Source organism: Martes martes (assembly GCF_963455335.1).
Source record: "Martes martes genome assembly, chromosome: 11".
Taxonomy (NCBI): domain Eukaryota; kingdom Metazoa; phylum Chordata; class Mammalia; order Carnivora; family Mustelidae; genus Martes; species Martes martes.
The window spans coordinates 60372902-60385655 of record NC_137899.1 but is presented as its reverse complement, the minus strand read 5'-3'; the positions used below and the strand labels follow the sequence as shown (position 1 = coordinate 60385655).

The following is a 12754-nucleotide window of genomic DNA, read 5'->3' as shown; positions in this document are numbered from 1 at the left end:
AGTTTGCAACCCAGTCTGCACAGCCCACAAATATAACTGCTTAAGATGGGAGTTCATGCAAAGCCTACTATGTACACACCTGCCATCCAGGAGATGTCCAACTATAATCCAGAACCACACCAAGGTTTTCCCCCGTCTGACACGTTTTGATTTCATCTAATAGGTGATGTTTTGTCTTCTCCACAGAATGTGAATGGCATAAAGTACCACGCTAAGAATGGTCACAGAACGCAGATTCGTGTCCGCAAACCATTCAAATGTCGTTGTGGTAAGAGTTACAAGACAGCTCAGGGCCTGCGGCACCATACAATCAATTTCCATCCCCCGGTGTCGGCTGAGATTATCAGGAAAATGCAGCAATAACATGCTGGTCATAACTGTGCCAAGAAACCCTCACCAGCAGTTGCTGATTTTGAAAACAGCCACCTTTTTTCAGGGGAAGCATTCAGCAACCCTTTAAAGAATTAAATGCATGCTTTAAAATTTTTTCTGTAATTTTGGAATGATGTATCTTTGTAGAGTTAATGATTTTGTACATTTTGCACATGTAATCATCATACTCATTTTCATTACTTTGATATAAGGTGCTAAACAAAAAAAGCTCTAGGTTCTTCAGCACATTTCCCCCAAAACAATAAAATTGAGGGCATGTTGCATATTATTTAGTTGTATTGCAGTGGTATCAACTGGGGGGAGGGGGCGGGGAGGGGCTGGCACTGAGATTTTTTTTCTTCCAAGATTGTAATGTGATTGAAGTTTTTCAACACATCAACTCACTATGTTCAAAACCAAAATAATACCTTCATTATCAAACTGGTTACCATGCCTTACATAATGGAGTTAGTATTTGTGAGTAGAAAGACTTTAGGTAATGGAAATATAAATAAGAATGTTTAACATAATATGCTAAAAATATTTTCATATTTAAATAACATACATAAAAGGTGTGCTTTCTGTGTTTTATATTATCTTGCAAATCCTTTTGCCCCTTAAAAAGCTGAAAATCTTGCCATCTGACTTACCAATCATTTTAGTGTTATAAATGGCATTTTTTGTACAGAATAATCTATTCAGTTCACTCATTAATTTAACACACGTTCATTGAGTGCCTGCTGGGTGCAAGGGATTCAGTTTATGCCTATTGATATTTCTGGACCAAGATACCAGTTTAGTGAAATACTTTCCCCTAAAATCTGTTAGAAAACACTTTGAAATACTTAAGTGCAAATTTTGTGTGTGTGAAATTTAGTTCTATCTTCATCTTTAGGTGAAGTTTTAAAGCACTTTGTAGTTCTCTATTGCCAACAGAGTTAATGTTTTATGTGTTGCCAATTCTTGCAACCACTGCCCTAACAAACTGTGGGTTGCAAATAAAATTCCAAGCACGTTTCAAAGAGAACATTTTTGTTAAGACCCCTTATTGCCTCCTTTTCATGCTCATTGTGTTTTTAGACTTTTTTTTAAAGGCACATTTTCCATCACATTGTAGAGGTCTGTATTCCCACTGGAAATGTCTGTTTAGCTTTATAAAACATTTTGCTGAAATACGAAATTGAGCCTTATTGACAATTAAGTGCTTCTTGCAGCAGGTGGTCAAAGAGTGACTAATATGACCCATTAGAGTGACCTACGTCTGGACCATTCCTGAAGTTTTTCTCACCAACAATACCATCATGCCTTGAGTGTTCTTTTCTCCCAAGTGCTATTCCTTAAACATGCAAGAGTTTACCAATTGCCTCATTATGCAATAAAAATTGCTCTGCGATGGCTAACTGCCCACAAAACTGGTGAAAAGCAAGCTTGAATTGCTTCTTTCTTCCCATGTTCTCATTTGATGAAAAGTCTTACAGCTGGGAAGCAGGTGTCCCTCCCTCAATTTTTCAGACAGTTCGAAAGGATGACCGTTCTGCTGGCCAGATGGGTAAGCTTCTATATTCTTAAGTTGTGAATCCCTCATAATGAGGGATTTTAAAGTATTTATAAAGACACTGCCCTCTAAAAATTTCCTCAGATCTCTGAAGAGTGGTCTTGGTCCTGAATATACAGTGTTATCTTACATGTTCAAAAGGGTGATCCAGACAGGAGAGGCAACTAGTTGGTGCATAAGAAGGCCCTACTTGGATATTTCATATCTACCTACAATTGACCAAAATTTTTTAGGCCAGCAATTATTATTTAGCTTCGCTCCTTCTAGTGCAAGAAATTTAGGCTGGATCAGTAGTTCAACAGCTAAACAGTCATAAAATAGTCATTGTGCATGTTAAATTTCTTTCAACTATAAAAAATTCAATTTCTATTTACTTATTCATTGTGACAGTATTACTAAACAGGTAAGGATGGGAATATTTTGTTATACCGTGTATAGTGAATGTATTGTACTGTGTCTGTGAAAACTGTGCTTTAAATTATATTTTCGTATGTTTTGTTGGGGACAGAGCACATTAAGTTTGAAAGCAACAGAGGTTTGTTTTAGAACTGAAGGCAACTTAATCAAAATTGCTGTCCAAAAAAGCTGCTTATAAATGTAAATGAAATCACATTTAAAATAAACTGCCTCTGACCCAAAATAAACATGGCTCTTTATTTTCATTAATGTTCATTACCACTCTAATACTGGAAGGATAGTTTTAAGGTTGGCATGCTCCATAATTAACTGATGCAACACAAAAATGCTACCACTGACCATATTTTACCTGCATCTCCCAGGAACAGAAGACAGACATGGAGTCTTCAAAGGAGCCTTCCAGTCAGCCATGTCTTGTTTTGCCCTACACTCCAAGTTATTTTTAAGGAGTCCAGCAATACAAATTCTGCTTTCAGAAACAAACACAAGCAAGATGATGTGTATGCAGTTCACACACAGCACACTGAAATGCCACCACACTGAATATTAGGTTAACATCCTAGCTTATTTGCTTAAGACAAAGCTTAAATATTTGGGTAACTACAAAAGAAGCAAAATCAAAGTCAGTAAATTCTTAACATTCATATTTTAAGAGAAATACCATTCAGAAATTTGTTTAAAGGCCCAGACTAAGGAAAAAAAAGTTCAGACTTAATGAAAATCTATCTCAAATAAATCTGACAACCAAATTACACATCTCCAAAAAAATGTGTCCTCTTTAATGTTCATTAGAATACTATACAGAGATATAACACATTGATTTGCGTTTATACATCACATTTTTAATCAAGAAAATGTGAAAAAGATATGGATACATTTTCTGTGATTTTATGCCACAAACACCACCATTTAGTAGATCATTTAATATGAAACAACTGCACTAACCTATCTTGTTCCATTTTCCCATTAGGTAGAAATACAACTTCAAGATGGCTTAAAAATAATTATTCAGGTCATTCTAAAATGTTTTAGTCATAAAATTAGCAAAATATGCCTTCTATTCCTAAAGCAACATTTTAAATATAAAAAGATATTTGCTATACTGCAAGCATGTGAGCTCATTCTACATGCATTTCCATTTCTAAAGAAAGTGAAAAAACCATCCTTTCACAGGCTAAATTATGGAAGTTTCTGTATTCAAAGAATTTGCAAGACTAATGATATATTACTTTTATTACATAATATTTAGTAGTCATGCTCAATCAACGAGGTCAACAGAAACTTCTAAATATGCTAAATGACACACTACGTTTATATATTTTCAGCGTGTAACATTAAAATAATCCATCTCCTTTATTCATATAGTTTTGCAAATGGGAATAAATAAAGATACAAACACAGAAAAACTTTTCTTAAGCTGGTAAAATTAACAGGGGTTACAATTTTATTTACTGATAAGCTAAAGACAGACCCTGACCCTAGTAACAAACACAAAACTCAAAAGTAGCACTTGTTCAAAAAAGAATGCAGAGAGAGGGTGTGTGGAAATGATACCTTGTGGTCTCCATAGTGGTCTATTTGAGGTGATTTTTTTTTTTTAATTGCTAAACTGTATTACTAACTCAGAATAAAAAGTAACTAGTCAAAATTTAAAACATTCTGATCAAAATGGGTCTGCACATGCCTTTCAAAGCCCTGCTGGTCATAGTCAGGAGGGAACTGCTCGCTGCACATGGGGCACACCTTCCAGTGACTTTCAACGTGTTCTTCAAATTTGCTCTGATCATAGTTGGGAGGGAACATTAATTCACAGAGGGGACACTTCTTGTGAACATCAAAGCTTCAAGAAATAGGAAAATGAAAGAATTACATTATTTCTAATAAGTAAAATTTCTAATAGCAGTATCCTCAAGATATGACATTATATTTTTCTAGTTAATTCACCCTAAATGACTTAGCTTAAGTCTTCAATTACTTCAGAAACTTCTTTCTGCTTCTAAAATACTTGCTACTGACAACTGTGTAAACCACTGATAAAGCCTCTAAATTGAGTTTCACAATTAAAGTAACAAAAACATTTTCATTAAAATCCAAAAAAATGCAAGCATATTACATAAAATGAAGGTTATTAACAAGAATTCCTCAATTTTTAATTAACAGAAAATTCCTTTTGTAAAACTATAAAGATAAATGGAACTTATTATTTCCCAACAGTGTATTCATTTGAGCTTAACAACTACAAGTTGTTAACAACTACAAGTATTTATCAGCACTAGTTCTCAAAGTACTGCATCTATCAGAATCATCTAGAACATGTGTTAAAACACATTACTGCTGGGATGCCTGGGTGGCTAGTAGGTTAGGTGTCTGCCCTTAGCTCAGGCTGTCATCTCAGGGTCCTGGGATAGAGTCCCCAAAGGTCGAGCTCCCTGCTCAGCAGGGAGTTTGCTTCTCCCTCTCCCTCATTCCCTCCCCGCTGCTCATGCTCTCTCTTAAAATTGAAAAAAAAAAAAAAAAAGAAAAAAGTACATATTGTTGGGACCCATACCAAGAGCTGATTTCAGGTTCAGGAGGTCTGGGGTACAGCCTGATCATAACGCATTTCTAGTAAGTTTCCAGAGACCATACTTTGAGAACCACTCATCTACATAAGCTGAATTTTACACAGGAAAGAAAAAAAATTACCTGGAATCAAAGCAAAAGCCTGTTCCATGCCCTCGTAAATGCTGACTTGGAGGATCAGGAGCACTGGGCACATTCTCCTCTTCCTAGGCAAAGAATAATTTTGCAACTTTTGAGAAACACTGAAACAATATAAATTCCTTAATTCAAGATTAGTATAAAGGAATTAAGAATTACCCTTTCCAGAATTTTACAAAAGTAATCAGATTTTCACATAAAGGTATAAAAGTCAATTTTTACAGAGCATTTCGCAATGGACTGAGTCTTCTTGAAATAAAAAGCAGTACTTACTGGAACAGAGACTACACCACACCTGTATGTGTGAATAAAGTATGGATCTATAGACTTTTTGAACCTCTATATAGGTAACCTTTTGACCTTGTCATTCCATACACTAGGTGATCACTTTCATAAAAATCTTAAGACTGCATTATTATTCTCATTCAATAAATTTTGCAAGACAGTATTCCTCTTTTGACAACATACATCCCACTGCATGACATACAGAAATTATAAAAGAAAACTAGTAAAATATGAGTTTGCATGTATATGTTCTTGGGCACACAGGCTAATCAAACTGGAAAACCATGTTAAAGCAAAGCAATGTACCAAACTACGGGTTCAAAACCCTGTTGTGAAAGAATGAAATTCAGTATTAAATATCTAACAGATTGTCCAGTAAGAGTCCTAAAAACCTATATAAATCTGAAAGAAAACACTGGTTTGGATTTCCATGCCCACACATCCCTGTGATTATCCCTTCCTGAAAGGTCCAAGAAAGGGTAAGGGGCTCTTTTTTATTTTGTATTTATCACATAAAATATTTTTGTTTACATAGGATTCCCTCCTAAATAACCCACTATGTACATATTCTTTCAGTGTGATAACATAATAATTCCTGTTTCCTTCACTTAGTTTTGCAAACTGGGAGATAGAGTTAAAAAAAAAAAAAAACAAAACAAAAACTTCTAATCTTCAGTAAAATTAAAAGAGGCTACAACTATTTTTATTGATAAACTAAAGACTGACCCTGACCCTAATTAACACCAAACTCAAAATAGCTCTTGGTCAGTAAAGTGTGGTAGAGGGGTGCCTGGGTAGCTCAGTCATTAAGCATCTCCCTTTGGCTCAGGTCATGATCTCAGATACTGGGATCGAGCCCATTTTCAGGCTCCCTCCCTGTTTCTTTCTCCATCACTTCCCTTGCTTGTGTTCTCTCTCTAGATATCTGCCAAATAAATAAATAAAATCTTTTAAAAATTATTTATTTGAGAGAGAGAGAGAATGAGAGAGAGGGAGCATGAGAGGGGAGAGGTCAGGAAGAGAAGCAGACCCCCTGCTGAGCAGGGAGCCCGATGCAGGACTCAATCCCGGGACTCCAGGATCATGACCTGAACCAAAGGTAGTTGCTTAACCAACTGAGCCACCCAGGTGCCCCTAAATAAATAAAATTTTAAGAAGTGTGGTAGAGGGTACATGGAAGTGATACCTTGTGGTCTCCATCGTGGCCTATTTGAGGTGATTTTTTCCTTAACTGCTAAACTGTATTACTAACAATAAAAACCACTCAAAATTTAAAACATTCTGATCACAAAGAGTCTACGTCAAGAGGAAACTACTCGCTGCACAGAAACAAGATAGGTAACTAGCCTAATAAGGGACTGGAAAACTGGGGAATAGGAAGACTTCATACTTAAAGAATTAAGTCTACAATAACTAAAATTAAGAGCGGTTTTAAGTCTGTAGGTACAAAGAGGTAAGACGATATAGTTGAATCAGCTAAACCTACTATGTTGACAATAAATTGTTGATTCTGTGCCACAGTATTCTAGCTGCCAGATTGGGCCTTCCAGCAGCAATACTTGTAACAATGAATTTGCTTAAAGAACTACATATAAAATAATGACAACGAATACAATTTCCTTATTTATCTCTGAGAAAGAACAAATTTTAGAATTCTGAAATGCTATCGAAAAGAATAATGGAAAAGAAAAGAAAGGTCTTGATGCTTAACTATCAAAACTCTTCATGATGGATACTCGTAATAAAACTCCTTTCCAGGGACGAAAAATATAGCCTACCCCAATTTACTGCTTCCATGAATCAGCTAACAACAGAGTTTGCTGCTAAACTGCTAGACTTAAACCAACCTATCTGACATATTAACCGTCGGGGGAAAGGAGGAAGAAACTCATTTTTTTTGCCTTTATACTTTCTAAGCCATATACAATTTGGTAATGCTAACCCCATGATTCTGTATCTTCTACTACCTAATACCTAATAAAAGGGGAGAGGGACTCAACAGAATTCTAAATGTAAGAGAAGTAAGTGCTCATGAAATAAGAGATCACCTACTCAGTTTAAAACCACAAACTGTCATACGTTCTCTGAGTAGCCAATTCATATAAAGTCTCATTGTGTGTGTGTGTGTGTGTGTGTGTGTACACACACACTTAAAAACGAGAAAGCAGGGGCACCTGGGTGGCTCGGTCAGTTAAGTGTCTGCCTTCGGCTCAGGTCATGATCCCGGGGTCCTGGGATGGAGTCCCAGGCCACCCTGTCAGTGGACAGCCTGCTTCTCTCTTTCCCTCTGCCTGTTGCTTCCCCCTGCTTCCCTTCTGTCTCTGTCAAGTACATACATAAAATCTCTTTAAAAAGAGAGAAAGCAGACTTCCAACAAAGATGCAGAGTAGGAGGACCCTATATTCACCTTGCCCCAGGCTAGATAACATGTCAGTGCAAATAACCCAAAAAACAACTTCAAGACTGGCAGAACAAACTCCAAAACAAAATGGAGAGAAAGGCTACACAGGAGAAGGTAGAAGAGCAGAGACGTGGTGGTGAGCTCAACCTGCAGGTCTGGCTACCAGAGGGAGCCACAGGAACAGAGACGTGTAAGAAACAACTATCAACACCAGGGGCCTACAAAGATGAATCCCCACAGCATTTGGCTCTGAATATTAGATGAGCCAAATTTCATGAATTCTTAAAACCAGTGGGGACCTCAATCCTCTGGAACTTTAAAAATCAGCAGGCTCAATATGAGAAAGCCCAGAGGGCAACAGGAAGCCAAGTCCCTGTCCTTAATGAAACAGCATGGCAAACAGCTCTCAGAGATAAAACTTGCAGCAACAACTTGGAAAGTCCTTTGGGGGCACACAGGAGGGAGAGTTAGTTGCTAATCTCAGAGTTCACTAAAGAACTTCTCTAGGAACAAAGGATCTGGCAGGTGCCACTTCTCTCCCCCAACCAGCTCCCCCAGCATAATCACATGGCCACCTGTGGGAACCAGCAGGGCCATCAGCACTCATGGACTTGCTTACACCATGCCCCACCCACTCCAGCCAGGACTGCTCTAGTTCCAGGGCTATGGTTCCCCTCCCTAAGACAACCTGTGCAAACCCTGCCAACACTGTCTCACCTGAACTCCAGTAGAGGACACACACACACAGTTAAAACTGCACCACCTCCACCCACACACGCTTTGCACAGCAGCCCTGTGGAAGCTACACCTCCCCCGCGCAAGAGGACCAACGTATACAACTTGCAGACCTTCCTGCCTGCACTTTGGGGAGCAGCCACAGCCAGCCCTATCTTAGCAGTGGCTGCTCATCCCCTGTGGAAGAGGACCAGCAACCAACTTGTTAAAAGAGCCCACTACTTTCAGAACAAGAGACGTAACTGACTTTTCTAAAATACAGAAACAGAGTTAGGCAAAATGAAAAGACAGGAGGAATATGTCCTAAATGAAAGAATAGGGCAAAAATCACAACAGAGGACCTAAGTGAAGCAGCAAGAAGTAATATGTCTGATAGAGAATCTAAAGTAATGATCATCAAGATATTCACTGGACCTCAGAAAAGACTAGAAAACATGAGTGAGACTCTTAACACAGAGATAAAAAAGAATCAATCAGAGATGAAGAGCACAATCATTGAAATTAAAAATACAACACACGAGAGAATAAACAGCAGGGTGAGGGATACAGAGGTACTAAGAAGACTGAGTAATGGAAAATAACCCAACATTACAGTAAGAAATCATTCACCACAACCAACCACAATATTTTTCCAGTATGGAAGGGTGGTTCAATATTTGCAAACCAATCAATATATCAAATCTGTAACAGAAAGGAGAAAATCCATATGATCATTAATAATAGATGCAGAAAAGCATTTGACAAAGCACATTCATTCATGATAAAAAACCCTCAACAAAGTAGGTTTAGAGGGAACATACCTCAACATAATAAAGACCAAATATGAAAAACCCACAGTAAACATCATACTCAATGGGGAAAAACTGAGAGCTTTTCTTATAAAGTCATGAACAAGACAGGGATGTCCACTCTCACCACTTTTATTCAAGTACTGCTAGAATCCTAGCCACAGCAATGAGACAACAGAAAGAAATAAAAGGCATCCAAATTGTTAAGGAGGAAGTTAAACTTCTGCTATCTGGAGATGACATGATACTATATAAAAAAAATCCTAAAATCTCTGCCCCAAAACTACTCGAACTATAAATGAATAAAGTCATGGGATACAAAATCAATGTTCAGATATCTGTTGCATTTCTATACAATAATGAAGCAGCAGAAAGAGAAATTAAGAAAACAATCCCAATTACACTTGCACCACAAACAATAGATACCTAGGAATAAACCTAACCAAAGAGATGAAAGATCTACTCTCTGAAAACTATAAAATACTCATGAAAGAAATTAAAGATGATACAAAGAAAGGGAAAGACAGTCCATTCTTATGGATTGAACAATAAATATTGTTAAAATGTCCATACTTCCCAAAGCAATCCACAGATAGAAAGCAATCCTTATTAAAATACCAACAGTATTTTTCAGAGAACTAGAACAACAATCCTAAAATTTGTATGAAACGACAAAGACTCAAAATAGCTAAAGCAATCTTGAAAAAGAAAAAACGAGTTATCACAAATCCAGACTTCAAGTCATATTACAAAGCTATAGTAATCAAAATAATGTGGTGCTGGCAGAGAAACACACACACAGATAAATGGAACAGAACAGAAAACCCAAAAATGAACCCACAATGATACGGTCAATTAAGATTCAACAAAGCAGGAGAGAACATGTGATGGGAAAAAGATCGTGTCCTTAACAAAATGTGTTGGGAAGTGGGACAGCTACATACAAAAGAAGGAAACTAAAAATTAACCACTTTCTTACAACATACACAAAAGTAAACTTAAAATGGATTAAAGACCTAAATGTGAGACCTGAAACCAGTAAAGTCCTAGAAGAGAGCACAGTAATTTCACTGACATTGACCACAGCAACATTTTTCTAGACAGGTCTCCTGAGACAAGGCAAACAAAAGCAAAACCAAGCTACCGGGACTACATCAAAATAAAAAGCTTCTGCACGGCAACTGAAATAACTAAAAGGCAACTTACTGAATGGGAGAAGATATTTGCAAATGACCTATCTGATAAAGGATTAGTATCCAAAATATATAAAACAACTGCGACAACTCAATGCTCAACAAATAATCCAATTAAAAAATGGGCAGAAGAAATGAACAAACATTTTTCCAAAGAAGACATACAGATGGCCAACAGGCACAGGAAAGATACACAACATCACTCGTCATCAGGGAATTGCAAATCAGAAAGCACAATAAGCTATCACCTCACACCTGTCAGAATGGCTAAAATCAAAAACACAAGAAACAACAAGTGTTGGCGAAGATATGGAGAAAAAGGAATCAGCATGCACTGTTGGTTTGCAGCCACTGTAGAAAACAGTATGGAGGTTCATCAAAAAGTTAAAAACAGAACTACCCTACAATCCAGTAACCACACACTGGGCATTCACCCAAAACATACAAAAACCTAATCAAAGAGATACATGCACCCCACTGTTTAATGCAGCATTACTTGCAATAGCCAAATCATGGAAGCAGCCCAAGTATCCACAAACAGATGAATGGATAAAGAAGATGTGGTATACATATATACTACGGAATATTTACTCAGCCACAAAAAAGAATTAAATCTTGCCATTTGCAACAACATGGACAGAGCTAGAGCATATAATGCTAAGTGAAAGTAAGTCAGATGAAGACAAATACCAAGATTTCCCTCAATGTAGAATTTAAGAAACAAAACAAAAAGCAAAGGAAAAGGAGAGAGAGATAAACTAAGAAACAGTCTTAACTACAGAGAACTGATGATTACCAGAGGGGAGGGGAGGATGGGTGAAAAAGGTAATGGGGATTTAAGAGTATACTTATCATGATGAGCACTGAGTAATGTACAGCATTCTTGAATCACTATACTGTACACCTGAAACGAATATTACACTGTATGTTAACTATACTGGAATTAAAAAAGAAAAGCAAGATCTCCATTACTTCTCAAGTGTTATTTTTCTCCATATTCAAAAATAAACTCTAAATGGACCAAAAGCCTAAATATAAGAGCAAAGACTACAGAAAACCCAGGGACAAATCTTCCTGTGAATTATGCAATGGTTTCTGAGATCTAACAACAAAAGTACAAGCAAAAATAGGATAAATTTAACTTCATCAAAATTAAAAAACTTGAAGGGGATTCCTGGATGGCTCAGTCAGTTGAGTGTCCGACTCTTGACTTCAACTCAGGTCATGATCACAGGGTCATGAGATCAAGCCCTGTCAGGCTCTGCACTGGACATGGAAGCTGCTTAAGATTTTCTCTCCCTCAAACAAAACAAAACAAAAAAAGGAAAAAAAAACCCTGTTGCTCCACATACTGTTATTACTGAGTAGCAAGAGTTTAGACCCATGTTCCCATTGCTGGGGCACCATATCAAACTTACAGGGTACTAGGGGATAGTTTTAATTTTCTAATTTAATGAAATATGCAGAAACACTCCATATTGGCAGGTATCACATGAGCAACTAGTTCAAAACATCTCACAGTTTCAATGTTAGATAGCTCACAGTTTCAACATTCCCTTCACTGACACCTTATCTTTGAGAAGAAGTGGTCTATGCAATCTAATTTCAAGGTGTGAGAAGGTTTAGAGTTGTCAACAACCATATACATCCCATTAGTAACTGCTTATTTAATGAAAAACATTAAGAATCTCTCAATTCAGTATACACTATTTTTTTTTCAAATGGTTACTACATTTGTTAGGAAATATGTTAAGCATTTCTTTTGGCCTATAGGGCATCATAAAAAAAAAATTTTGACACCCCAAAGGTGCCATGAACTGAAAGTTTGGGAACCTCTGGCTTAGTCTATTTGATAGACTGATCGGTGGTTAGGACCAGCTCCTATAGCCAAATTGATGAGGTTCAAATCCTCATTTGACTGTATCCTTACCAGTAGCTGCATGATGAAGCAAGCCAGTTAATCCTTCTGTTTCCTCCATTACAAAAGAAAACACTATAATAGTTCCTACCTCACAGGACTGCTATAAAGAACAAATGAGGGGCACCTGGGTGGCTCAGTGGGTTAAAGCCTCTGCCTTGGGCTCAGGTCATGGTCCCAGAGTCCTGGTATCAAGTCCCGCACCGGGCTCTCTGCTCAGCAGGGAGCCTGCTTTCCCCTCTCTCTCTCTGCCTGCCTCTCTGCCTACTTGTAATCTCTGTCTGTCAAATAAATAAATAAAATCTTTAAAAAAAAAAAAAAGAACAAATGAGTTAACATATTTAAATAGCCAAGCACTAGCTGGCAAATTGAGCTGGAGAAGTGTTTGGT

General features: G+C 37.3%; 2 protein-coding genes across 5 annotated transcripts in view; one reads left to right on the top strand and one right to left on the bottom strand.

Moving 5' to 3' along the window:
- JAZF1 (JAZF zinc finger 1) overlaps positions 1-2563 on the top strand; it is a 319073-nt gene extending 316510 nt beyond the window's left edge. The window contains exon 5 of the mRNA XM_080818609.1: positions 187-2563. Coding sequence (XP_080674735.1) covers positions 187-363 — 177 coding nt within the window. The 3' untranslated portion in view covers positions 364-2563. The remainder of the gene's footprint in view (positions 1-186) is intronic.
- A 539-nt stretch (positions 2564-3102) lies between these two features.
- TAX1BP1 (Tax1 binding protein 1) overlaps positions 3103-12754 on the bottom strand; it is a 79563-nt gene continuing 69911 nt past the window's right edge. For all 4 annotated transcript variants that reach the window (XM_080818604.1, XM_080818606.1, XM_080818605.1 and 1 more), the window contains 2 exons: positions 5030-5112; positions 3103-4184 (listed from right to left, as the gene is read on the bottom strand). In XM_080818604.1, the coding sequence (XP_080674730.1) occupies positions 3983-4184; positions 5030-5112 (285 nt within the window). In that variant the 3' untranslated portion in view covers positions 3103-3982. The remainder of the gene's footprint in view (positions 4185-5029; positions 5113-12754) is intronic.